Below are 27,504 nucleotides of genomic sequence, written 5' to 3' on the forward strand. Positions count from 1 at the left end.
CATCTATATCGTCGCTGCTGGCTGCTGCAACCTTGCCAGTAGCGAAACATGGCCGTCCACGCCAGTACACCGCAGACGCACTAAGGGAGCGGAAGAACAACATTCATGCTTTCGCATTCACAACTCATAAGAAGTGCTTAGGCGTCATCAGTTCCTTACCCGCTTTTAAATGGATAGAGGTACTTATTTTAAATATTGACGTAACATATTACCCATCCCTTATGCCCTCATACCCGACAACAAACACTTTCCGAAAAATCCCAGAAGACTTCGCGGCTATCTGAAATTGCAAAGCGTGACAAAGGGAATTGTGGGGCTGTTCCGCTTTATACTCAGGCTGACTCGGGTGCTTCGTATATCAAAAAAGCGGATCCATCTATATTTTTTGTTCCTTCTGAGTTTATAATGCAAAAAAGGAACACAAACTAAACTGAACATAGTTACAGTTGCACGCAAAAGGACAGAGACAGACAAGAGAAACACCTAGACGACAGAGAAGCGTTCCTCTTCTCTGTCCCGGTCCTTTTGTGCGCAACTGTAACTATGTCTACATTACTACAAAATAATCTCTATAAACTTATTTTTCTGTTTCCCCTGTCGTACATCGGATCCCCATAGTGCACCGTGAAGATGGCGAAGGCGCCACAATATTCCCGGTCTACTCCGACCGAGAAACACTTTAAACGCGCCGGCAATTATGCTTCCCCTCAAACGCATGTTTTCGTCGTAGATTTTCGGGGCCGAGGTGCGCCTCTGCCCGAAAGATCTGGGGTCTCTGGCCACCGGCGTGGCGGCCGCCAAGGAGGCGGTCACGGACGGGCGGTGCTCGAGACCGGCATACCGATGGCCCGTTTCCGCCGCTGCACTCGACGGCCGGCTCGGCAGCAATTGAGCCGGCTGAGTGGCTTCGAAGGCGCGAGGGACGCCTGCTTGCCTTTTCCAGGCTAATATTTATACCACAACCTTGCTGGTTATGGACGCAGGACCCATATACATTCGCACGCAACGCCACCTGATCGAAAAACATCTTTGCCGGCCGCGCTTCAAGCATGAAGAGGGACATGTTTGTTCTCATTCGCAAAACCTGACGACGCGTGGGGACGAAGTATCGACGTGGTCACGAGGACGACTTCATGGTGACAATATTTGAATGCGGCTGATAAATCGAACGCTAGCATTGCGTGAACACTCAATTGGCGTTCGTATAGTCATACCTCGACGCGGATTCGGGCCGGTGGAGTTTATTTGGTGCGTTCTTAACTTGTATCAGACGCTAAAGTTGAGGCTTGGGCTAGTTGGTGTGGCATACTTCGGGATTAAAAACAGCGCAAAATACGAAAGACCAGACGAAGAAGTAACGCGGACATAGCGCTGACATCGGAAGAAGGCAGAAGACAAGCAGGCGAAATACGTTGGCAGCGAAAGCGCCATTGGCAGCAAAAGCTCCGTCGTTATGCAAACGCATTTTAGTTTTTACTTTAAGTTTTGATTTGATTGTTTGCAATGATGTTTTAACCAAAGGTACATTACGAAAAGATCATGCTCATTTTTAACAAGCCACGGTGGTCTCGAGCAGTCTCGATAACGAGGTGGCTCCATGTATCAATACGATCGCCAAACACGACCCGCCATTCGACTTGGTCGTCTGCGTCGACGCCCGCCGTTGACCCTGTTACAAAGTGTAGGGAGCTACACAATCTAACTTTACAAAAAACAAAAAAAAAAACCACCTGTGAAATACACCTTTGACGAAAAGTTTAAATTGTTGCGTGCAGGCGTCGATTTTTACGGTCCTTTTTAGATCGAGCCAGGTGATTTGGGACACCCTACATGCGCGCTCTCACGCCTCAATATTTGCAGTGTTGGTGCAAATACGAGCTCTATTTTACGAATTTAACGTTTTAGATATAATACATTATTCATGATACTAATTTGTATTGGCTCAGGAGGTCCACAGCCCTGTAGAAGCCAACAGCCCGTACTCTATGAGAAAAACGAGAAAAAGTACGGTTTTCCTCGTTTTTATGTTGTTGTCGGCACTGAAGCGTTTTGGCTGCTTTTCGGGAAACCTGCAAAGTAGTTTGGGAACAATTAATGAAACTTACAGGCTTGACAGTTCTTATAGAATATAGATAAATGCTTTGTGGTCGCGTCTAGGACTTTTTGGTGCACGGACGTTTCGGTGCACGGACTTTTTGGTGTGGGACATTTCGGTGGCAAACCAATCAAAAGCACGAGTTTTTTTTTCTTTCTAAACGTAATAGTTACCATTTTAGCCAGAAATTATGTTTTCGCACTTTATAATTTTGTAGACTTGGTCGCCCATTTACTGTCACTTACTGGTATACTACCTAAGTGACTTCGTTAGGCGCAACACCATCCTGATTGCACACGTTGGACGTTTTCTAACGTACGCACTGGACGCATCACATCATGTTTACGTGTTGGTTCGCTAGAGGCGTTCTCTGATTCTTCTGTAAGGATATGGGCTTTAATGTTGGTAGTTCGTGTAAGAAAGGCCCCAGCAGCAAAAAGCTTGAGAATGTTCAAAATTACCCGAGTAAAAGATGAGAAACTTCGTGGAACTTGGAGGCGTCCTGTGTCCTCTTTCTTGCACCAAGTTTTCCATCGTTTACCAAAGTCTCGGGCTGTTTTCAACATGATCAACATCCACCAGCTCGCCTGCACACTCACCGTTTTTGTTTTGTTTGTAAAGCTCGAAAGGGTAGTTTTTATGATAGCTGAGAACAATTTGGAATACCTTCAAATGTGCGTCCACCAAGGAATCGTATAGCATCGATTTTTTAGCACACCTGACAAGAGAAATTAAAGTTCTTCCCATCCGTCACTTGTCAGACGTTTTGTAATACAAATGAAGTCATAAAACACATTGTTAACGTTTGTTACCAAGCATGTTTCTAACAGACTTCAAATATAAACCATTTAGAAAAAATATAAAAAAATAAAAAAAAGTATAGAAATATTTTTTTCCTCCGGACAGTTTACACCACATCTCTTATCTGTTGCAAATAACACTCAGAAGTGCATTCAGTAGCGGTACAGACAGCTGCAGGCGCTCGATATGAAGCTGTTCAATGCGAAGCTGCAGTCCAGATATATTGAGCAAGAGGTTACAGTTCGTCCTACTAAAACTCACAGGCAACAACCACCACAACGGATGGCTCAGTTGAGCATACAATAGAAAAGGACACAGCGGTGAATACATACAAAGGTATTGACATCAAGTTGGTTGCAAGCGGTAAGGCTTTGAACGACCCCACCCCATCTTCAAAATAACAACTATGTTCTTTCTTGTCCGGGTGGTTGTTCCAAAACCCGAACCACTTCGTTTCCAGGGTATTAGGAAGCCCTCCACAACCACAACAATGATTTTATCACCTTTTGCAAACTTGCGAAAAAAACCGCTTGGGCTAGCCATGCACGCTGTCGTTGAAATGGTCGTTTCCGGTTCGGAAAGCACAAGAAACAAGCTATCTGACCCACTAAAAGAGTGGAGCGTCAGCTGTCAGCATAGATCATGGGTGGCCAGGCTGACCCAGTTTAAGAGTCGCAAACAAAACCACTAAACCTCCAAGAGCCGCCTGGAAGATAAATGGCTTAAAAAAAAAAAAAAGAGGGGGGGGGGTCCAAACTTTTTTAGATCAATAAATGAAACGTGAACTATTGAAGACAGATCTATGCGAGTCAAAAGCAATAGCACAAGACTACCAAACCGCAACCTGCAGTCTTTTGATTTAAAACGCGTTCCTTTTCACGTCTTGGGGAAGTGCTCGCGTGGCCGGGAGGGAAGCGGGTAAGTGTGCGTGTGTGTGTGTGTGGGAGGGAGGGGGGCGGGGAAGTATGTTAGGTTTACTATACTCTATATTATTTTGATGTGTCAGTGCCCCTTTAAGTCCAGACGCAGCCGACGCTACGAGGTGATGAGACCAATCGAGCAGTGTCAAAAGCTCACAATCACTAGGCCTTTTTTTGGTTGATTGATTCAACTATGAAAGAACACGCTTACAGAAACTCGACGGGACACCATGATGGTGCGCTTTTAACGTTGTCTGATTGGTCCCATCAGCTCGTAGCATCGGCTGCGTCAGGACGTGAGGGGAAACAAAGTTTAGAAATGGCCGCAGACCGGTCTCCGTCCGGTTTGCGCAAAGGAATTCCGCCATCACTGTGCCACGTGTACTTAGAACTAAATCCTTGGGCCCAGATTTTTTTTTTCTTCAGAAAAGCAGAAAGCAGTTTATTTCAGTCAAGCTCTCAGATACGAAGAGCTTATCGACCGAATCATGACGGAATCATGATTCGTCCCAGTGCTGGAATGTGTTTGTTTTGCTTGTACAGTCTCCGGCGATATGAAAGACCCACTGGGAGCGCGTGGCCGAGGCAGTGGCTGGCGGGGGCGCTACGAGCGCTCCGGGCAATTCCATTCTGCTTCGAGGGGAGGACGCTCACTCGGGGCTCAGCACAAACTGATAAGCGCGCGCTTTAGCTGAGCCCCGAGTGAGCGTCCTCCCCTCGAAGCAGAACGGAACGGCCCGGAGCGCTCGCAGCGCCCCCACCAGCCACCGCCTCGGCCACGAGCTCCCAGTTGGTCTTTCATATCGCCGGAGACTGTACAAACTTTTTTTTTTCTCCTGCGTTGACCGCAAGGTTCGCAGCATCGTAAATAAATAAACTTCTTTTTGCTTTTCCATCGCTTGTCTTTATCATCCCTGTTTTACAAAACGGCAAATTAAGCCCAACGTATTTTGGTTTCGTATTTTTTCGGAAGCCGTGGCAGCTCGAGTTGAAGGCACGTAGTTTGTTTGGCAGGTTGCCGTTTCAAGTTTTTTATATCCCATGATATCTGAGGTTAAGGCTCTGGCTCCTTCATTCAATGTATCAATTTCAATTTGCACCTGACCCACTTTATTGTTTTGTGCTTCAATTTGTTGTTCTGAATTTTAGTTCCTTGCTGTACATGAGGGGGATCTTGTAAGCATGATTAACCCGTAAGACTTTTTGGGTAATGGTTTGGTTAATTAGGCACAATATACAGATTATGCAGAAAAAAAACACATTAAGCATGTAAGTAAACAGCAAACATAACCGAGTAACAATTTGATTATCAACAAACAATATTGAGGTTTGCCTGGCAAAGAGAACTGAATTTATTCTCGGTTGTTTCGAGTACAATTGCTCAAGGGCAAAACGACGATAGAATGTTTCGATCCAATGTTTTGTTTAGCCTTCTCAGCTAGGGTGGCGTACCTCGAGTAATTTTAAAGCGTATATAATAGATTTATTTACTCGTTTTACCATTCCTCTCGTAGCTACTATAGTAACTAATAGCCCCTTTTTTTGTAGACCGATCTCGGGTGTGAGCTTAAACGGCTCCTCTCTTTTGTGCACAGCTACACCAAACTTTCGGAGCACATTCGGCGCAGCGCCCCCGGTGAGCTCCAGTGCTCGGTGTTTTGCGGCGGGGCCCGCTGCAAGTACGAGAGCGGCAGCGGCTGGTCCGATCGCGACAAAGCCATACAGGGAATCTACTCGCACTGGTGAGTTCCCACACTGGCAAAGAACCGCCACTGCCCGGAACCGGTGGATGACTTGGCCGTCCAAGGTAACATAATTCTTTGGGACAAAATTCGTTATTTGTCTTGGAATCTAGGGTATTCAGAAGCCCGAGGAGGCTAAGGTAGAGCCAAACTTGACCTTTTTGGCCAGGGTCTGGGTATCTTGGCCCTAATGGGTAAAAGAAGTGTCAATATTAGGCTTCCCTGCAGGAACTTTGGCTCTCATTTGTCATAATCTGAAATAGCCAAATGTATGCTAGAGCATAACCTCCTCTATACTTACAGAGCCTGGCAGTTCAAGCCATAGAGTGCCCGGTCGCTGCTTTGGAACGCGAGGACCTGGTAGCACAGAGCATTTTTCGGGGAGCCTGTAGTCAGCGCACAGCTCTTGAAGCGGCGAGGACCCGAAACATGGTTCCAATACCCGACGAGAGAAGAAGGCGTGGCCCGTGGGACGCGAGAAGCACGAGCGGACTTTCCATCGCTCGGGACAAGTGTGTTTTGGCGTCTCGACGTAGCCTGGCGCCCTTTAAATGCCTCTTGTGTGCCGCTCTACCTTTTCACTTTCGGCGGCCACGTCTCGTTGTGATCTGCCAGGCTTTGTCAGTATAGAGGAGACTATAACTAGAGTTATGATTCCCCCCTAACGATTGAGTATTCAAGTGGCAACGTTAGGCTTATATTTCTAAACAAATGCCATCTTCGAACTTCACTGCTGGTTCCTCGGTTTCTACTTGGCATGTTTGGCTATTTTGTGGCGAGCCAAATAAACGCCATAATAATGCGAAACAAAATCACTGTACGCTAACTAACGCCTTGGTGCAAAAATTTGGTAGGCAAAAGTTAGGTCCCCAGGATTGCTTAGCTTATGCCAAGTTAGCCGTCTCTTTGGAGTGCTACATGGGATTAGTTTTGGCATTATGACAGAAGGTGCCGGTACCGAAGAAATATATATAGCATACTTTTTAAGATGACTTGTGCAATTATATCATCCACGCGCTGTTGTAGTTCTCCACACATGGTAGCACACCCGCCGAGTCACTTTATGCGGCGGTGCCGAGTACGTTTTGGCCAGAGCACTTTATTTTCTGAGGAACGATTGTACAAAACTTCATTTATTTCAGTCCAAAACTGCCGGCCGGAGCTGACTCGGGAAATGAGGCTTTTATATTGTCCGAGATTCTCTAATCCGGGATTTTGTTTCGTCGTGCTAATTGAATTAATTATTTAAGAAAAAGCGATAAAATGTACCGTGGAATTTATGATGATATGGTAGTCTTAATATTACGAGCAACTACGCGTTTCCCAGCATATGGCCCGACACAGACACTTGTGGATGCCCACTTTAGCCACCGCCTGATCAAGCACCGCCTCGACTGCCCCGAAGGAGATCACACAACGCAAGGTACAAAGGATCTACTGTCTGACAGTTGGACTATCTGGACGCAGTGCCTTGTCTTTTACCATTCTGGTGCCGAAAGTCCCCGAGCTCGCTGCTCCAGCTCTGCCCCGTGTCGTGTTTAGAGCGCAGCTCTTAGGCGCCCGTTCCCGGCTTGAGCGACGTCGGCGTCGCCGTCGCCGTCGGCGTAACCGCGAGTAACCCTAGTGAGGGTTACGAGGGTTACGAGGGTTACTCTCACGCGGGTTATTTTCACGAGGATCACGAGGGCTACGAGGGTTACTGACCCTCGAAACCCTCACGAGGGTTACGAGGGTTAGTTACCCTCAAAAGGGTTACCCTCACGAGGGTCACGAGAGTTATGAGAGTTACCCTGTCGAGGGTCACGAGAGTTACCCTCACGAGGGTCACGAGAGTTACCCTCACGAGGGTCACGAGAGTTACCCTCACGAGGGTCACCGAGTTACCCTCACGAGGGTCACGAGAGTTGCCCTCACAAGGGTTAGTAGGGTTACCCTCACGAGGGTCACGATGGTTATCCAAGTCACGTAACCCCCCCCCCCCGGGGCCACGTGACCTGGGAACACCCCCCCGAGGTCACGTGACCCCCCGCTCACGTCATCGTCACTGATGACGTCATCAGTGACGTTACTGATGACGTCACCGGCATCCGCATCGTCATCGTCATCATCAGTGACGTCACTGATGACGTCACCAGCATCCGCATCGTCATCGTCATCTGCCATGACATCATCAGTGACGTCCCTGATGACGTCGCCAGCATCCGCATCGTCATCATCACTGATGACGTCATCAGTGATGTCACTGATGACGTTATCGGCATCGTCGCGTGACCCCCCTACGTCACGTGACACCCACGTGACTCCCACAAGGTCACGTGACCCCCAAGGTCACGTGACCTGAGGTCGCTTGACCCCCCCCCCCCCCCCCGCCCAGTACCCTTCCCTCCTCCTCCTCAAGAGCTGCGTTCTAATTCGGCGTTACAGGGAGTTGTAAACGGCTTTCATTTTTTCTTCTTCCCACTTGGCCCCGCGGGCCCATGTCCGGCCCCCTAGTGGTCACGATCCCCATATCTTCCTCCCCTCCATACGTGGGACTGCGGGGGGGGGGGGGGGGGGGGGGCTTGAAGACGGGGATAATTATGGGCCGCCTTTGAGGAAGTCATCGGGCTCTGACACGGGCGCGTTCTCAACGGCCACTGGAGCAGCGACGGGCATAGGGCAGGCCGCAAACGGACTCCGACAAGGGCTGCGCGGCGACGGCTGCGGGCCAAGAACGGCGTTAGTGGCGGCGGCGTGGCCCCCAAGAGAATAAATGAGGCCCCGGGCCTCGGGTTCGAGCAGGTCGGACTTGTCTCGCCAGAGCAGTTGAACCGCCGCCTTCACGTTGGCAGGGGGAGACAGCGTCTTCAGCTGCTCCCGGTGCATGCTTCCAGACTCGCGTGTCTCCGATTGTACGAGGGCTACCCCACAGAGCCAGCCGCTTTCCTCAGACCCAGGGCGCGGACCAGAATTGGTAGCGTATGCCCTCGGATGGGCGGCAGGGTGGTGTCACCGCGCTGCCCTTCCTCTGGCCTCGGTTGTTGTTTGCGTTGTCGAGAGACGAAGTGGCCTGCCCCATGATCTTCGGACGCCGTTCTCGTGTCCTCAGCGTGGCAGGGGGCCTGCTCCAAATTGATCCCCCCCCCCCCCCCCCCCCCCCCGCCCGCGGACGGGACAGACCCGTTCCGCAGAAGATTCGCCACGGCTTCAGCAGACAGACCTTCTCCCGCTGGGCTTGGTTGGAAGGCTCTATTGATACCGACCGGCTCCACTGCTGCGACTCCTTCGTGGTGGCCGCCTCCACGGTTTGGTGCCCTGTGAGTCGGATCACCGAAATCCAGGGTGGCCTCCTTGACTGACTGGGGAGGCCGTGGCGTCTATGCTTTTCCCTGGTGGGCTATCCCTGTGGGGCCGTCCATGAGAGGCGCCACGTCGAGCTCCTCCCCAGCGGTCACTCCAGACCGAAATTCTTTGTGATCGAACACTGTTAAAGGCGTGCATAATTATTCCACTCTGCGCCACCCTCTCTTCCGAAGACCCGGGCTGTTGTCAATATCTTCACGAACCGGCTGACTACTGCGCCTTGTCCGCGTTCTGGGCCACGCGCGATAGGTCGCTGGAGCGGGACGCTCCCCACCACTTGGTCGCGAAGGGAACGGTCGTTTAAATGGGCGACGCAAACGCGTCCAGACTGCTCGTTTACACTGAGCTGAGTGAGTTCGTAGGTAAGACGCGACACTCGCGTGGGTACCTCGTAGGGCCCTTCCCGCTTTGGAGCCAGTGAGGCAGCGAAACCGCAAGCCGCGCTGGTCAGTAGGGGGGCTCTCCGTAAAACCCCGTCCCCGACATTGAATTCCAGGTGACGATGACTGTAACCGCCACGCGCCACCTGCTCGATCCTAGCGGAATCGACATCTTGCGGTGGGACCAATGATATCGCGGATGGCAACCTCCCTCGCGTGGTGACTCAACACTGGCTGCATGAAGGCTTCCCGCCTCTCGGCTTTGCTTTCTGGAAAGCCGGGCCTCTACGAGTGTAGCGGAATGCGCTCCCTCCCCCTCAACTCCGGCCAGGTCGCGCCGCGACATCACTTATAAAATGTCTCCCTGCCACTGCCACGACCAGCCGGAGCGGAGTCGTGGAAGAATCCGATAAACCACTTCCCTAGCCTCCTGGCAGTCACAACCTTGAAGGGAAAGTCGTCTCTCTGGCCCTTCGTCAATTGTTGGGATGACGCGAAGCAACAAAGCATCTTGGCCCAGCAGATACGAATTGCAATGCACATCAACTAGCCCGCCAGCGTTCCCGGTGTCAACTACTATTCCCGCGATTCCCCCAAAACCCGCCGACAAACCAGTCCGCCAGCGCTCCTTGTGTCAACTGCCATTACCGCAATATTTTGGACACCGGCTGACAAAAGCCCGTCTGCTCCCCGGGCCTCGACAAGCTCTTCTAGGCTCACCACTTCACACCAAGTCACGCTACCCTGCTCTCTCGTGCAGCGTCTTATAACTGTTACGATACCCGATATGGGAGTCCGCGATCTGTCCTGTTCACGCGTAGCCGGGCTCCAAGACGTCGGTTGGCGGAGGAAGTTATGTACGCATTGAAATTCTGTAGGAAATCGTAGACCAATCTTCCATTAGAGTATCCTGAATGCATCGACGTTGGGGTGTTCAATCGCGGTCGGGGCACAGACGTAGGCTCAGCATTCCAACACCCGCGAAAGCTCCTCGAACATAGCCGTCATGGCGCGCATGAGCTCACCGATGCCTCTCGTATCCACTACCGGAGCTGGAGTTCCAGGCACCTACAGCGTTCGGGAACACATGACCCCACCCACCGGAACACACCCGGCGGCGTCCGACACTCGCTGAGCATCGCTAGGACAAATTGTTCCTTCTCGAGGCCACGCTCAACCCTGTATCGACGGGCAACGTCGGTTCTCAAAATATCGAGCGTTCAGCGAGTTAGGTGCGCCATTTATTCAAAGTGGTCGAGGAACGCGTCTAGTGTGACCTCCAAGAAAAGACCGAAAGTGAGGACCAGCTCACCGGCCCCACGTCTGAGTGCCAGATAATGTAGTGTCCACTTTAGCCACTGCCCGATCAGGCCCCGCCTCGACCGTCCCGGAGGGGATCAAACAACGCAAGGTGCCAAAGATCTGCTGTCTCACAGTTGGACGATCTGAAGGAAGCGCCTTGTCCTTTACCGTTCCGTCGCCGACCATCCGCGAGCTCGCTGCTCGAGCTCTGTCCCATGTCATCCTGTTTTCAATCGGCCTCCGCGGGCTCATGTCCATCCCCCTCGTGGCCACGACTCCCCAGAAACTATAGAGGTGTAGCAATAGACAGTTTTGGGATCAGAGCATCCCGACATTTTCCGAATATTAGAGCGGAGCTGTTAGGGGCTAGTTTCCACAGTTTCGTGTCCGTAGACAAATAAATCTCGACACAACCCTCTGGACAGTTACCGCCATCTATTAGCGACGGCTGCGCATCTGCTGCTCTTCCTTCTTCACCAGAGTAGAAAGGCTGAACGTTTTTTTTTTACTCTCTTCTTTTCGCTACACTCTACTTATTTTATTCATTCGCACCTCATACAAACGCGAAAGTGTGTTTGTTACGTTTTTTTTTGTTCTGTTTTAGTGCGGCTAAAGCCTCAGAAACAATTTGACGTGGGGCGTTCACAAAGACATCACTTTCGCCTTATCCTGTTTCAGAAAATGTTTCCATCGGGCTCACATTGCTCCAAGCACTGAGGCTTTTCTTTGTTGAGGGGCACCGTTCACGAATAGTTTCTTTTACTTCTATTTTGTTTCAGAAACAACAAAGTGTGTCTTTAACGCGCTCTTCAAAAACAAGCCATTAACAAATTTGCAAATATAGTACTTGCCACAACTGTGGCCGTCACTACCTGTCTACTAACTATTTAACACAGTATTGACGCCACAAGTAGAAAATGCGGCTGTTACAAGACGAGATAGTTGGGTTAATAATCATTACTAGCTATGAATGTCGAGCTAGTAATCAATACTACTGTTGTTGCGTAGCTATGTGGAAATATGAAAACATGGATTCTAGGAAGCGCAGATGAGCATGTTGTCATATCAAATGTCGCACAAAATTACACACAAATGTTTACTTTTTAATAGAGATTAATTTCTTGAAACATTCAAAATCAATTTCGAGGAATTACATTATTGACATAAAATAACATTCAGTAAGTAAAATCAGTTATTGCTGAGGTGATCATCGAGGAGATGCTTGAGGGGCAAGATGCATCCGTCAGCTAAACATCGGTCTTTGCACAAAAAAGAGATTGCCTATCTTGACACGTGCTGAAGCGATAGTGCGGTTTACTTCGTTGGTTTTTTTTCAATAAATGTTTAGTTGTGAGTTCAGCGCTTGTGTCGTTCGAACCTTCCATTCGTCCTTGTCTATATCTGCGCGCTGTTTATTTATATTTATACTTCGTCTCACCCTACGATGGACTAAAGGCCAAAGCCACGGGCCGCCAGGTCCAATCACGTTTCACGCTAAACTATGACACGATTAACATTGATTAAGTTTGAACGAATAATGCTCCGAATTCAAAAACGCTGCGTCATGTTTATAGCGTCGGCACTCCAAAGGGCCAGCACGTCGTGGCTTTCTTTGCAGTGTAAAATTGTTGAGTCACTCATTGCTCAATTGGAAGCAATGGCCGCCCATTCCCATCAGTGATCCGAGACGCGAACCCCGATACGTGTATCGAAGCGAAATTCCACGCAATGTCTAAGTAGCTCGTGATTGGATCTGGCGATTCGTAGCTTCTGCCTTTAGTCCATCGTAAAGTGAAGCAAAGTATAGCAACTGTTACCAACATTTCCGTTACTAACTGCAGTTAATAAGGTGGTAGTAACGTTAAAAAAACGGTATCCAAGCTGTGGTTTGTACGTACTATGACCTTTTTTCTAATAACGTAGGGCAATGTTGGAAACCCTGTAAAAAGTCTTCGTCTAGGCAGTGAACACAGAGTTTCCAGCTCACACCTTTTAACAAATACGTTGACGGTAATCGCCTCTCTCGAAAATGACTTTTTTTTTTTTTTTGTCTAATGTGATTTGCTTTTGGGGAAAGCAGGAAACTGCCTAGTGATGTTCCGCGTTGTTAGTTTTAAGCGGCAATTTTGACATGCATGACGCATTCAAATTAGTTGATGATTCTAAAGGCACCGGACTAAAGAACAGAAAGTAGCAGGAAAGAAGAATACAGGACGATATATGTGTTAATGTTCTCATTCTTGTTCATGGCGCTGGTAGCCTTTGTCAGTGACGAATTAATATTTCTTATAGCGGTACAACTTACAGTTGTATGTCCCCTTGGACTTATGTAGCTATAGTAAAAAGAGGCAGCACATATTTGGTTTCACTGAAAAGAAGAACAACAAATAATACAATACATTTTTGCCTAGTTTATCTTTCTCTCCTCTTACTCCCTCTCAATTCAACCGGAAAAGTAAACGTATACATCTCCAGAAAAAAACATTTCATGCTACGCCAATGCCAGCATATGCTGATGTTTCTGCGAATGACGAAACATTAAGTATTTTTTATGCAACAGGTTTATGCCTACTTGTCGATACCACTAGAGGAGAGTCACCATTAAGTCTGCATTACCATTTGATGTGGAGCATAGTACCAAATACCATTGACTACTAATACTGGAAACTGGAGCCAAAATACATAGGGTTGTCTGGAGACACAGAAGTGCTGCCATCTATCGGTGTGGGATGGTAAACCATGAGCTCGAAATTAAAAGGATAACAGCCATTCACTACACTATTTTTTCTCTTCACACTATAAGGAATTGAGAATAAATGGCAAATCGGTGTGCCGATTTCAATTGAGCAAGACCTGATACACGATATTTCTAATAATGAGGCGCGCTTCACATTAGCAGTAGGCATTTAGACTATATGGACCTATTGTATTACACCTGGCACAAATGACCTACTGGCAATTAGTCACTTTCTGGTAAGTTGACTAGCCAACTTACTAGTGCTGTTTATGGACCACTCTAAAGGCTATGGCTGTTACTAGCTGTAGTGGCTGGCTCTTTGCAGTTAGAAATCAAGCACATCAATTCAGATATGTAATTGCTCCACGGGTCTTTATTTTAAGTTATACGAGATTCACTTGCAATGAGGCTGGAAATGCTACACGACTTAGTAATTACAGGCAGTAAATACTGCACTGGCTGTTTAACGAAGAGCCAGTATTTATAAGGAAGTAGAAACAGTGTCCGGTTCAGTATTACCTGTTGTTTTGGGGGCCTGGTTAGCCTCTAATGACTGCAATGACTATTGGGTTGTACTCCTGAGTTATTTGGACGAGTATAAACTAGATTGCCTTGCAAGGGCTATTAATGGCTCTGGGCCAATATCCTAAGCTATTTCGGGGCATATAGACCGAGCAGCTGTTTATTAGGTTGTTCCTCTTGTAATATACTTTAATGACCATTAGGGACCATTTCCTAATATTTGTAAGGCTATGTCTCAGATTGAATTTGAATGACTATTATTTGATATCTGGTTTTATTTCCTAATTATAAGACGGATTTTGGTTCCAAATAACTTTTAATGACGATCAATGACTATTTGTAACTATTTTGAGTTATTTGTTTGCGCGCGGACTGAGTTGACTTTCAATGGTTAATTTTGGCTTTTTGATCAAAATTTGACATGATAGATATGTAGTTCAAATGACTTCTAGTTACTTTTAATGACTATTAATGACTCGACATCGAGTGTCTTCTGCGTACTCCCTACACTCGATCCATGAGACCAAATATATAACCTCGACGTTTCAACAGTAAAGATAAAGCGTAGTAGAAAACAAAGCTGCAGAATAGTACAAGAAATGTGTCTTGTTATCTATAAAAAAACATTGCAAGCAAGCGAGCTAATAGGTAGTTTTTAAATACTATCAGCGAGGCAGAAAAAGGCATTTTATACAATCCCGCTTCAAGGCGAATACGGGTCTCTATATTTCACTGATGACCAATATTTATAACAAGTGATACCGCACGATGCCAGACAGTTTACAAATATTTCTAAATCTATTGGTTGGCAAAAAACCTACTTGATTTGTAATAAAAATGTGTCTTGTTGCGTATTACACATGTTACATTATGAAATAAAGGGTTAACTGGTCAGAACGCTTCGTCCGGAGAACGGATGTGCCGACGATTTGCGGTCGTGCCTCGACGCAAGCGTTGTAACTTAAGGAAAGAGGGCTATGTGAACCAGCCTTAACCATGCTGTGAAAAAAAAGCTTCATCTTCCCGCTTAACAAGAAACAAATGCATATGCGCGCTAGAGTGGTAGATAAATAGACTTAGAGGACAGAACAAAACTTGTCGGCGAGGAGAGTCCCTTACTCATGTAGTGCATTTGTTCTCGAGGGCGAAACTGGAACCTTTGATCTTTTGTGTATTTTATTTTATATTAGTTTAAACCGTTTACCTTCTTGGGCATTTTTGTCGTCTTCGTCTTAAGACCATGGCCGATCCTGAAGTATACGCAGTGTTTGCTCCGAACCTTTGCCATTGGACGGCAGGACCATGAAGCGGGCTCATTTCTCTCGTCTTTTTCATCTAAGAAAAAGTGCCCTGGTATCGCCGACGGCACTTTTAAATCCACCCTCCATCTTTTTAAGCTGAACCCACTGCATTTTTGGTTCAGCTATTAACGGTGAATAAGAAACGCTATCTTCTGCATTCTTAGGAGGTACGCGAAAGATTTGTCAAGCTGACGATGAAACGTCACCTTGACGCACTCCACGAACTTCACCCCAAAATGAGTGCCCCATCGTCGATGACACGAGCGCTCGATATTCTGCGGGACACAATGGCCAAGATATACGTGTTGTGAAACTTCGCGTCGTCTGAGTAAAATTCTCTAATAGCTTCAGAAAATGCTCAACTTAAAGTCATCAAGCCGCTTCAGATTTAAACAGCTCTCTTGTGGTCAATGATATCTGTCAAAGCGCTCGAGGTTAAGCAACTAAATATCGTCCAGAACGACGCTGATCAATCTAGTCGCGAACCCGACAAAAAATTCACACCATTCCTTTTTGTTTCTTTTTCAACATTGGAAGGATTTTGAGGGCTTTACTGGGAAGCTACAAATTGATAACTTGCAGCCTTCTCCTGTGGATTCTGAGCATCGCTTTCCCGCTAAGCGTGATGTCTTGCCACTTCGTCTGGTTCGTTTGCTCATATCCGCTGGATGATGCGTAGCGGCCACTTGGACTCTAGGATACAAAATATTCACAGTCTAGAATGACCTTCAACGACGATCTAACAGACACCATAAGGAAGCTATTCTGGACGGAGAGAACCAGAGGAAAAGTGAAAGGATATAAGTTCTCGTAGCTTCGCCATGATCACATTTTTGCAAAACAAACGAAGGCTCACTTTTGAATTGAATAACTAATATTATTATTTTTTAAATGATGTAGAATGTATGATCAATTTTTCACACTTCGCGAGCCTTTAGTAGTGGTCACAAAACTTTGAGTAAAGTAGGGTACATTATTTTTGTTTTGTTTAATGTTGGTACCAGATGTCTGCGCAAGCACACTACTATGCTGAGACTGGAGTCACAAACTGATTCGGGCGTGAAGGCCAGATAGCCCACACCCCGAAATGTCGAGGGACAACGAAGGGCAGAGTGGGGGAGGGGGGGGGGGGGGGAGTAGGATGTTTTAGAAAAAGAAAACAAAAAAGCAGCACTTTGTGTGTTGCAAAGTAGCCAAGTCTTTCAGCGGCCCATTTGTAATTTCCTATAGGAGTGACCTCATGGCCTGTGCTTTTCGCAAACTCTCCGTTTTAGCGATCATATCATTAACTTTGATTTCATTCTTTGAGCACTTTTGGTCCTTCCCTGATGTGATAACAAATTTTGAATGACACCTCTCCGCTCAGATGCTTGCAGTTTTAAAGAGAATAAGAAAGTAAGCATACTGTCGCTACCATGTCGCTCAGCTCACTTGGGAAATATTCAAATTCAGCATATATCTTCACTGCTGACGGAGGCACACAGCCGATCTGGGACGCTCTCTCCGACGATCTAAATTATGGCATTGAAAATAACGTTAGTGATTATGCCTGCTTTTCTGACGTTCAAAAGCATTTGATACGGTTAGCCACTCAATTTTACTCAACAAAGTTTTAGATGTAAGTATCCGTGGTCCTTTTTATTTTTCACTGTTAAATAATGTCTTTTTCTGAGCGCTTACAGATGGTTTCGGTGAACGGCGCGCATAGCTACAAAATGTTTTTTTTTTTTTTTTGAGATCTGGTGTCTTCCAAGGGTGGGCACTTTTACCACTGTTGATCGATATCTATGTCAACAATACGTTTACTGCAATTTCGAGCTGTATTTGTACCAGTGCGTTAATGACACTTTGTTTTTGACACGTCATTGGGAAGCACATAACATATATATTGAAATGAATTGAATTTTTATATTTATCGATAGAAACGGTCTAATGCTCGTAGAATCAACTCATAAACCGGTTTGCTCGTAGTTCTATTGATATAAATATCTCTAAACCCATATCTATCACGGTGCATTGTGTAACTGTGATACAGCCCTTATTCAGGTACAGTAAAATACCTCGAAATACTATTTGATTCAGATCTGTCATGAAACTCTCATCTCACGAAAACATGTTCTAAGCTGATAAGTGTTTCTTGCCTACTACATTTTAGGCCTCGGTATTCGCAATCGTATTGGTTAATATTTAGGTTACAGCGATTAGATCTATCTCGAAACTATTTTGGCCAATGCTGGAGCTCATGACGAAATGAACCGACAGCATCTTAAAGGGGCACTCAAGTGGATTCTGAGATCGTCTATTTATTGTCATAACTCAATCTGCGGGCTCTAAGCATCCTAGAAATCCCAAAATTACATTCAAGAGCGGCCGATTTCCCTATTAAAAATCCAATCAAAGATCGCTGTTCTGCGCCTAGGCGCACGCCGTCAGGGGCGCTGTCGGACGGGAAGGCAGCAGGGAAGGGCGTGCGCCATCCAATCACGAGTGACGGCTTCCCGGCGGATTGATCCTTCGGACCGGCGGAGTGATCTTCCGAATGTGCGCGTATTTGATGGATTCTCGTTGGGACTCATTTTGTTTACTTCGGGTCTTGCGTCGTGCGGAGATGGACCTGCCAAATCTAACACCGTTGGAGGTGGAAATTTTTCGGCGGACGGCAGATATCAGCTCAATCTCCTACGACGCCACTCCTACGCGCGACGCCGATGCCTCGAACGCGACGGACTCGGACGACAGTTCGCGATGCTCAATGTCGACACCGGAGGAAGACGACGAAACCGACGACGCAACCCAGCGGCTTGGGAACACCAACTGGTAGGTGATCAGCTGTTTATTATACCTCTCATATGTATAGCTGATGCTGGTTTTCTGTTTTAAGGTGCCAATGCAGTTGCTGCGTGCCGATGGAAACCGTCGCAGAGTGTGTCTGCTGCCGTGACTACCCGGCCGCCGTTCGCAGGCAGCAGGGCCGGCAGAGCTGCATGACAAGCCACCCGGATTTCGAGGGGCTGTGCCTCGATCCAAGTGTGCTACAGCTGGCCTTGTTGAACATGCGCCACTATGGTGAAAGAAACATGGGGGCAACCTCGAACGAGGGAGTACAACTTCGTGTTACCGGTTGCGAAACTTGCTGTTCTGCCTCGGCCCCCGTTTTTCTTGCGTATACGCATTGAAGCGGCGTGATAGCTTTGAATAGAAATCATCACTAGGGTTCAACTGCTTTTGAATGTTTTTCGCTTTGCGTGTCTGCTTTTTTCTTGTTTGCCGTGCGTTTTTGGTTCCATGCCCATGCCTCCCAAGCCGCGGGCCAAGGATAAGGACGGGTAGCTTTATGACAGCGTCTATTCTCCCGGCAGCTGCGAGAATAATTTCTCGAAATTCTACCGACGATCGCCTCCAATTGGTTGTCTGAAATCATACAAGTGCCGGTAGAATGCTGATTTTCTTGTTCTTCCAACATCTCATGGAAACACGTTTCATGGACAACTTTTCCTGGACACGTATTGTCGACGCTGACGTTTCATCGACACTCGTTACGCGAATTGCACGCTGTAGGGACACTTTATCGCGCGTGTATCCCTCGGGCCAGTGTTAACCCCCCGCTCTTCGCCTCCGCTTTCCCTTGGCGACAGTCAATGGTCCAATGGGAGTCAACTGCCGGTTGAATTTCGGGGAAATTATTCTTCTGGCTGCCGGGAGAATAGATGTTACGTGGCTTTATAGACTGACATGGAGTCAGAGTTGGACTACTGTCTCTCGTCGGTTCTTGAGGCTGCTCAAGAAGTCAAACATTGCAAGGAAAACGTAGTCAGCTATTCAAACGCAAAAAAAAAAAAAAATACAAGGGGAGTCACACAGACGCCGGCAACATCGCATTTCAATGGTTTGTTTATGGGCAAAGGCGAGCTTCTTGCCCACACTCCATTGCGCATGCGCGGCGCCGGTGGCGTCTGCTAGGGGCGCTCCAGTTTGTTTATAAACATGAGTTGGTGTATAGTTAGTTGTGCCGATCTTTTGTTTGTTTGCAAATACATCACATGCACAGCGAAAGGAAACATAAAAGAGAACCATAATATATGATGTTTTTTCCGGGGAAACAATCACAAGGGAGGTGTAGATTTCAGAGTAGCGAATATTGCTTATTACATCTGATTAGTCTGGTCATTGCCTCAGGTGTATGGCTGGTGGGTGTTCCTTACATTCAATAAATGTGGACATTGTTTCAGGCGCTTCCGGTTCGCTGCCTATAGGCAGTGTGTGCTTTGGCTGTGGCGGAGACTTGGACAGAAGAACAGGCGACCACTACCCTCCTGCATGGTCAAGGCAATTAGAGGTCACTTTGCCAGCGACACCTACTCCGGGTTTCGGTACCCCTCCCTTTAAAAAAATAAAAGCGCTAAACAATGCGTTGCCCAGCAGTCGTTCTTCGCCCAAATGTAATGTTAGGCGTTAGAATCAGATGACAACTTATTTTTGTCCAGTTCAATGTCATTATCGATTTTCATGTTTCAGCGAGAACATTGGGAGTTTTCATTGGCTGCCATCTTCTTGGCGCCTTTGGGCACTTACTGCTATACTCCGTGTCACCTAACAACCGACTGCTGTGGATGCTACGAGCCATTGAGGCGAATCCAAGGCACTTTGAGAGTTTCCCATAACCTTTGAGAAAAAGCACGTTTTTTCAAGATCCTCTTCCTTATCGTTCTCGCGGCGAGATAAGCTGCGAGCCACGCGCTTTCCACGACGGAGCCGCGTCGCCGCGTGGGCACATCACTCCCGCGTAACAAGGCGAGGAGAAAACGTAGTTCGCTCTTTTTCAAACAATAATAGCTGTATTACGTCACCTACAGCCAAAGATTTGACGTTGTTGTCAAAATATAATGTGAATGTGTCTAAAAAGAGCAATAATAATAACTTTAGCAATCTTTTCGCAGTTCGCTATTTCTATTGGTCGAATTCGATGGAGGTGGTGGAGACACGGGATGGACCCCGCAAGAGGATATAGTGCCTGTGTATTTCTATTGCTGTGAGTTTACTAGGGCGCCTTGCCATTTAGAACTGGTCATTTTTATTGACTGAAGCCCAACAAACAATATGCTTCCAAAAACAAGCTTCTCCAAAAAGCACTTGAGTGCCCCTTTAAAAGAAATTTGAAGGAATGTATGTTACCGCTTTACACCGTTCACTTTAAATTTCTTGAAAACTCCATCAATGACTATATTTCTATTTTTTTATCGTGACACAGTATTACTCAATCACAATTGAAAGGATGACTTTAAATATCTTCGCCTGACACCACAGAACTTTCGTAACGTGTCAAGTATCTCGTTCGAAGTTGCTACACACGTTATGATAAGAACATAAGCCTATTTATGTTCCAGATATGTCCATATCTTTACACCGATTCTTTTCACACATAGCTACCAAAATGATGCTTGAAAATCCCTACACCATATGTGTTTAAAGGACCAAGATACGTAAACGTTGTTTTGATTACATTTCGGAAATTAGAGACTTTAGAAAATGAGAGGCCGAGGATAAACGTCACTCTGAACAACAACTACGTCTACGTCATGCTACCCACCACATTCAACCTCGGTCAACCTCATCGCTGTGCTGCATGGGGGTCCAAATGTTGGCGGTCTGGTGGCAAACGAATGCGCAAGCACACACACCGAATGCAATACCGGCAGAAACAGCTGTAATGCATGTAGAAACATTACTCGAAAAGATTTTGGACTGCAGGTTGTGGAGAGTCAAGAACAGACAACCGTTTCGCTGGTGTCCACACCCGTTCTAACCCGCGCTTGTCCTGAGCGCGCGCTAGCTTGACCCGCTTCACGAGCCATTTTTATTCTCGTCCTTTTCGATCCCCACAGCATTCTCCCTCTGCGGGGGGGGGGGGGGGGGGGGGGGGGTCGTCAGGTGGTTTTCGTTGGTCCCATCCCAGAGCAGACGCCACGATTGTGGAGTTTTTGGCAGGGGGCATAGTGATGCCGTGAGTCTAGTCACTGCGCAGCCTCCGTCGACAATAGAGTTGCGTTGGGAGCTGTGCCTTGGCAAGGTGATGCCAGGGTGGCCAGGACAGACGTGCTTTCTTGGCCACGACTCGTCGGTGGGGGGCGGTTGGTGAGGTCGCTGTGATAGGTGGTGGCCTCCCCAAGAGATGGCTTCTAAGTGGCGAAAGATGGCTTGTATGTGGACGTAGCGGAACGGTTTGAGTATTCTTTTGCTTGTGAGGGTATAGAGTTTGATGTGGTGGTTACATTTCATCGTTGCTAAGTCTGACGTTCGCCAATTCTGGTGGCAAGATTAGTGTTGGGCGCAGGCGTTCGGGGCAGGCACGGCCAACAATAAGGAGGGCGGCCTCGATGTCGGCAGGTGTGAGGGCCCGAGATCCAGTTCGCGCCAGCGCCCGCTGGCGGTGTTCTCGGTCGTGGTGAAGTGCTACTTGATGATGTTGTTCGCATGAAATGAATGGGACGCGGCAAAGTTCGCAGATGTCGGCGTATTCTTCGTCGTCGTAGGCGGCGGACAGATCTGCAGCACAGCGCTCCGTCAGTGTCCGGAGCCGGAAGGGATGGGGAACGTCCTCTGGTGCAGTCCCTTGTGGGACTTGAGGTTGGTGTTCCCAGGCCATCCGGGACGCGAATGTGACCCTTCGCCCGGCCTCCATCACGCACCAGGTGGCAGCCTCGGCAGTGCGTGGCGGTTGCTGACAGCGATTATGTCGCCTGGCGCGGCGAGAGTGGCCCCGTGGGTTGAATTGGGGGCGTAGGGGGGATCGGGAGCGGCTTCGAGATCGCCTGAATGACTGGGTGTTGCTGCGTCGAGGTGGCATGCCTGGATAGAAAATAACCATGAGCAACAATCTTTCGTGTGGCGAAAATTGACAGGGGACTGTGTTCCTTAGGACATCCCTAAAGGGTGGCATGTCTAGAAACAAACGGCTTCAGATCACAAATGTTAACGGGTCCAGTTAACGACCCATTTTTGACATGTCGTAACCTATACACCAAACGTGATACCCGTGAAACAACTTCCAAGGGACCTTCCCAACGCGGAGCCAGTGATGCCGCGAACCCCTTTGCTGCATTACTAAGCGGGTGCACGCGCCGGAGAACGCAGTCTTCTATTGAAAATTCTAGGGGTCTCCTGCCTTGGTCATATTGGTTCCTCTGATCGAGCTGCGCTAACTCAATATTTTGTCGAGCTACTCGCACAGCGTCGGTGATTTTATCACGAAGTTGTTCAGCGAATCTCGCGTACGAAGTGTTGGGCCCCCTATTATCGTCAGAAAAGCTGTTCTCGAGGGGAAATCGCAGCTCGCGTCCGAAGTTTATTTGGGAAGGTGTGAACCCTGTCGTATGGTTCTCCGTAGCTCGAGTGGCGAAAGCCATTTCCGGGATGTAATTGTCCCAGTCTTTGTGTCTCTGGGTGTATACCACTAGCATTGCTTTGAGGTTTCGGTGGACTCTCTCAGCTATGTTGGCTTGAGGGTGGTAAGGAGTGGTGCACTTGTGCTGGATGCCCAGTGTTGTGCAGCAGTCCTCAAAAACCTTACTTGTGAAGTAGGATGCGTGGTCGAAAATTAATTGGGAACAGAACCCGAAGCGGGTGAAGGTGTCCCTCAATTTGTCCCAAATCGTCCTGCAACTCAGTTGGCGGAGAGGGTGAAGCTCCACCCACTTTGAGAAGTGGTCGGTGACTACCAGAAGATACCTGTTTCCTTTGGGGCTGCGTGGAAAGGGACCCATTATGTCACATGAAACAAACTCCCATGGAAAACGACTTTCCACCGACTGCATCAAACCAGGTGGTTTACCTCCCCTCGGTTTGGCTTGTTGGCAACGTAGGCAACTGCGTGTGTAGCGGAGAACATCCTGGAGCATCCTCGCCCAAGTGGCAACGCGACACAGTTTCTGGTAGGTTTTCTGACAGTCACTGTTCTTGAGTCTCCACATTGGCCCCACGTTGGGCGCCAATGTGGAGACTCAAGAACAGACAACCGTTTTTCTGGTGTCCACACCCGTTCTAACTTGCTAGCTTGACCCGCTTCACAAGCTATCTTTATTCTCGTCCTTTTCAATCCCCACAAGGTTTACATTACCTGATGTCACTTGGTGTTTCCTTGGTGACTCTGTCACCAGTGCTGCACTGGCTCTGTATAATAAGCTCCTGCAAATTCGACGAACCGGCTTTGTGGCATCTTTCAATTCACACTGAAAAAATATTAAAATTATTCTTTAATAATAATATTATTATTATTATTACCATCATAATCATCACCCTATTTTGGCTTTGCGTACATTGAAGTAACGCAGAAAACATTAACTGTGTGAAGCAGCGTAAAAGACAAGCTTGACTAAATTTCAGTTGATCTTCGATTTGCCGTGTTGCTCTTTAGATAAAAATGGTTTACAGCGATAACTGTATTGCCCCTTTCCAGCGAATATCGGCGGTGTCTGCACGCAAATAACTTACGCAATCAGGGGGCGCGCGACGCCCCACCAGAAAGTCAGAAAAGTGCTCTTTTTTAATGACACCTTTGAAAACCACAATTTGCTTTGATCTTTATGACTTCCAAGAAGCGTATTAGCTGCTCCAATTGAAGTTTACGTTCAAATGATTCGGGATATGCAACCTATTATGCGTGCCGAAATATTTGACGAACAAACGGAACTCGTGTATTGTCGACATGATACATGCCGTGCTTTAGATTGAAGGCAAGTTTGGCCCATGACACACTCTGCAATAAGTTCGTAATATTCTCCGCCGCGATTCCGGGGACTTGACATGTAGTCCGGCATTTCATATCCATGAGAGCCGAACTAGAACTTGATCAGGCAGCCAGACTTGTTGATGAGTACTTGAGTGAACGACGCACCTGCACGCTCAGCAGACACATCTACTTGAGGACAGCAGTCTCTATCGCTGATTAACAACCAAGAGAGAGAACTTTCTCTCCCCGGTCAAATGAGAGAAGCATTTGTACCTTCAACTTGCAAAAAAATAACAACAACTAAATATTAGGAAGGTTAACAGGAAAACACAGAAGAGTCTCCACGAAACCGCTTTTAAACCCCCTTTCCTTGCCCCCTTCTGCACAAGCTTTTATTTTTTATCTATTCATTTTAACCCTAAAGGATGTTTCGGGCATTACATAAGGGGAACATGATACAAAGATTGGTACAACTGAACCATTCTTCGCGTACTGAGGTCAAGATGATTAAGATACCAGAATCATAATGTTTATAAATGACTCCACCTGGCGGAAAACTGGTTTTAGGGATTTTGAGGACGAAACAATGCGCGCATTTGGAAGGAGATGAAAGAAACGCTTTTGAATGAGCTTCGGAGATAGAGTTAAGCCACAATAGGCAGACATGAAGATTTAGGAAAGCCCAGTCTAGGTCACTGGAGCTCATTAAAGCCAACAGGATCTAGCTGCTTTGGCTGAGGGAGTGTCTGTGCTCGTAATGAAAGCGTGTTCCCGCATTTTCATACCCCTGAACCTGCCATTTTTGTAAATGATTCATTGTGATCCTACATAGCCTTGGCGTCACATTTCTCCGCTGACGGAACCACCCTAGCTCCAGACAAAAGGTGGCGTCTGGGTGTAAAATCCAGATGACGTCACCAGCACACCAGCACCATGCTAACTCCGAGCCTAACTGCTATTGAAAAACAGCTTAAAAAAGAAGGAAGTAAACACGAGGACAGAAGAAGCGGGCGTACTCTGGGCTATCCATTTGGCCTTTTGTTTGCATTTGGAGGTTGTGTTTTGCTCCAGCCTTGTTTCCTGTTCTGTGTTCGGTCTTTTGGCTCCACGATTGCAATCACTTCAGCTTTGCACTGCAATCTGCCGGTCCCCTGTTTCGTAGATTGTCACGGCGAATTTTTTCTCCAAGTTTGCATAATGTATTTGAGGCACTGAGTACATTATAGCGAGAAATGGAATTAAGGTAGAGCAGCAAATATTCTAGACGACATGTATTTGCAAGATATCAAAATACTACCAAAAGTATTTGAAATACAGTACCTTGAGCAGAGTATTTAAGATAGGCACTTGCTAGAAGGTTCTTCGGCGCGTCTACAGAAAAGGCGTGGTCACGGGCGGCGCTAAATAAGTTTTGTGGACTTAGGGAAACAAATTTAGCTCTTTTAACAAGACCTGCTTTAAGTAAAAATGATGAGTAAACACAAGGACCACCGTCCACGTTTGCCATTCGTACGAGACCGTCTTCTCCGTTTCGACTTCTCGGTTGCGGCTTCGTACTGGTTTTGCCTTGGCTTCGTAGTCACCTTGCACCTGTCTCGCCATGCTGTTTAGGGATTCCGAAACTGAAGCTATTAATTTTCTTACAACTTTTTACACCCCCCCCCCCCCTCCCCCTACACACACAACGACACATGGTCAGATCACGCAAAATTGTCTCTCAGTCTGAGGTGCGGGGTTGGCCAATGCGCCCGCCAAGTGACGTACGGTACTTTATCTGTTCGCATTTAGGATCCATACTATACCCCTAGTCGTGGACGCGGACTTTAACGCAAACGTCTTTAACGCCGGGCGTTGTTAACGTCTTCAGCCGCCGGAAGTTTCAATCTCACCTTGTCACTGACATCAACGAACTCAAGAAAATGCGCATCGATCTCGTCTTGACAAGGGGGTGCGATAGTGCGAGATTACACTTACATTCTGGCATTGCACACGAATCACAAGGCCGTCCTCGCAATCGCCGAATAATACAATACCACAAAACATTCTGTCCAAACAATCAAGCAAACAAAACCAGGTTCTATAAAAGCATTTCAACAAAAAAATACATCTCACTCTCATGCTCTCGCCAGAAGCATAACTCATAAACGAATTTGCAGAAATTCACACATTTGCTCAAATACATCTACCACTACTCTACCACAGCAAAGCTCCCAGAGCAAATATTCCAAAACCATATTGACAAAACAATCTCTAAAGCACACCTGTCAACAACGCAACAGCTGCCTTTGTGAACTGAAGCAAACTGCGTGGTCGTTATTGTTTTGTTTTGTTTGCGGTTCTTGGGCCATGCCAGCTTGGTCAGCGTCTTCATAGATTAAGAGCACTGCGCCCCATTAAACAGTATCCACGCCCTTGTTCATCGCTTATTTTGTCGTGACACTGGCAAGCCAAGACCATTGGGCACCGGTAGCACGACGCAATCCTTGCCTCGTGCTACCGGTGCCCAACATGAAGGCATTGTCGTACAGGCTAGAAGCGCGTTCGCTCATAGACCTTGAGGAGAAAAGGTAGAAAATCATCCTTCCCTCTCCTCCGTATTGTGTGAAGTAAACCAGGTGCCTTTACCGCCTAGCGATGACGCCAACAATGCCGTCCCGTTGGATCAAAAATGAGCCTCGTTACCTGTATACCCACGACTAGAACTGACCCCGGAATGTTGTGGAGCAGGCGATGAACTGTGCATCCTCAACAGCGAAGGTACTTGAAGCGGGCGCATTACGTACCGGGATCTAAGGATGTAACTGACTATTGTTCCGCGGTTTCTGCGGACTTTTGTTTTCCCCTGCAAATTTCATTTGGCCGAAGTTGATGCCTTTGAAATTAAAGTTCCAATTGGCGTGGTCAAATCGGTTTTACTGCAAAGAAGATGCAGGTCACCTCTGAGGACCCGTTGAGACGTTCGCGTCTGATCGCGTTCCAGATTGGCATACACTCTCAACAAAAGGGTAGTCGTAGAGTACTACATTTGGGGTAGTCAGAAGTCGTCCCAGATATCGCTACCCCCCCCCCCCCCCCTTAGTAATACTAACGACCCCATGGGTAGTCACGCGGCATGCAATCAGCAGGTAATCACAGTGAGCACCCCCAAAAGCAACATGGCGGCTGGCAAGCGACAGTGGAGCAATACGAGTAAGGCCTAGCGAGCTGGACAGCTTTTTGCTAAAATACGATTCTCAAGTGCGTACGCCCGTTCGCTGCCTTCCGTGCGCACTAAAGCACTCCAAAACGTGCCTCGAAGCACCGGCACCGCACCTATTACGAGTGGGGGCGGCGATGTGAGGGGGGCATTCGAGGGGGTTTGTCCGCGACTGCTTTCGGCGCGGCCGGCTGCATTTACTTCGCGGCCAGAAAACATTCAAAGAAGGAATCGTATAGCGACCAACGAAATTACGTCTTTATTGAAAAGAGAATCTGCTTGCTGTGCTTGCCGCAAGTGATCCGGCGTTTTCGGTTGACAGCGGCGAGGCGAGGCATCATCAATTCAAGCGGCGTCGGTTCCGATCGTTCAACGCTTCTGCTCACCTGTTAGCGTTCGTTATCCACTTTCAAGTCCCTGGTAATCCCCACCGCGTCTGTG

General features: G+C 47.6%; 1 protein-coding gene across 1 annotated transcript in view; it reads left to right on the forward strand.

Moving 5' to 3' along the window:
• The window catches only part of LOC8028812 (protein tyrosine phosphatase domain-containing protein 1), a 130,299-nt gene that overhangs the window by 23,708 nt on the left and 79,087 nt on the right, over positions 1 to 27,504 (forward strand). The window contains exon 2 of the mRNA XM_042286941.1: positions 5,365 to 5,558. Coding sequence (XP_042142875.1) covers positions 5,365 to 5,558 — 194 coding nt within the window. The remainder of the gene's footprint in view (positions 1 to 5,364; positions 5,559 to 27,504) is intronic.

This window comes from Ixodes scapularis, unplaced genomic scaffold, assembly GCF_016920785.2.
Source record: "Ixodes scapularis isolate PalLabHiFi unplaced genomic scaffold, ASM1692078v2 PGA_scaffold8__174_contigs__length_109621045, whole genome shotgun sequence".
Lineage (NCBI taxonomy): Eukaryota > Metazoa > Arthropoda > Arachnida > Ixodida > Ixodidae > Ixodes > Ixodes scapularis.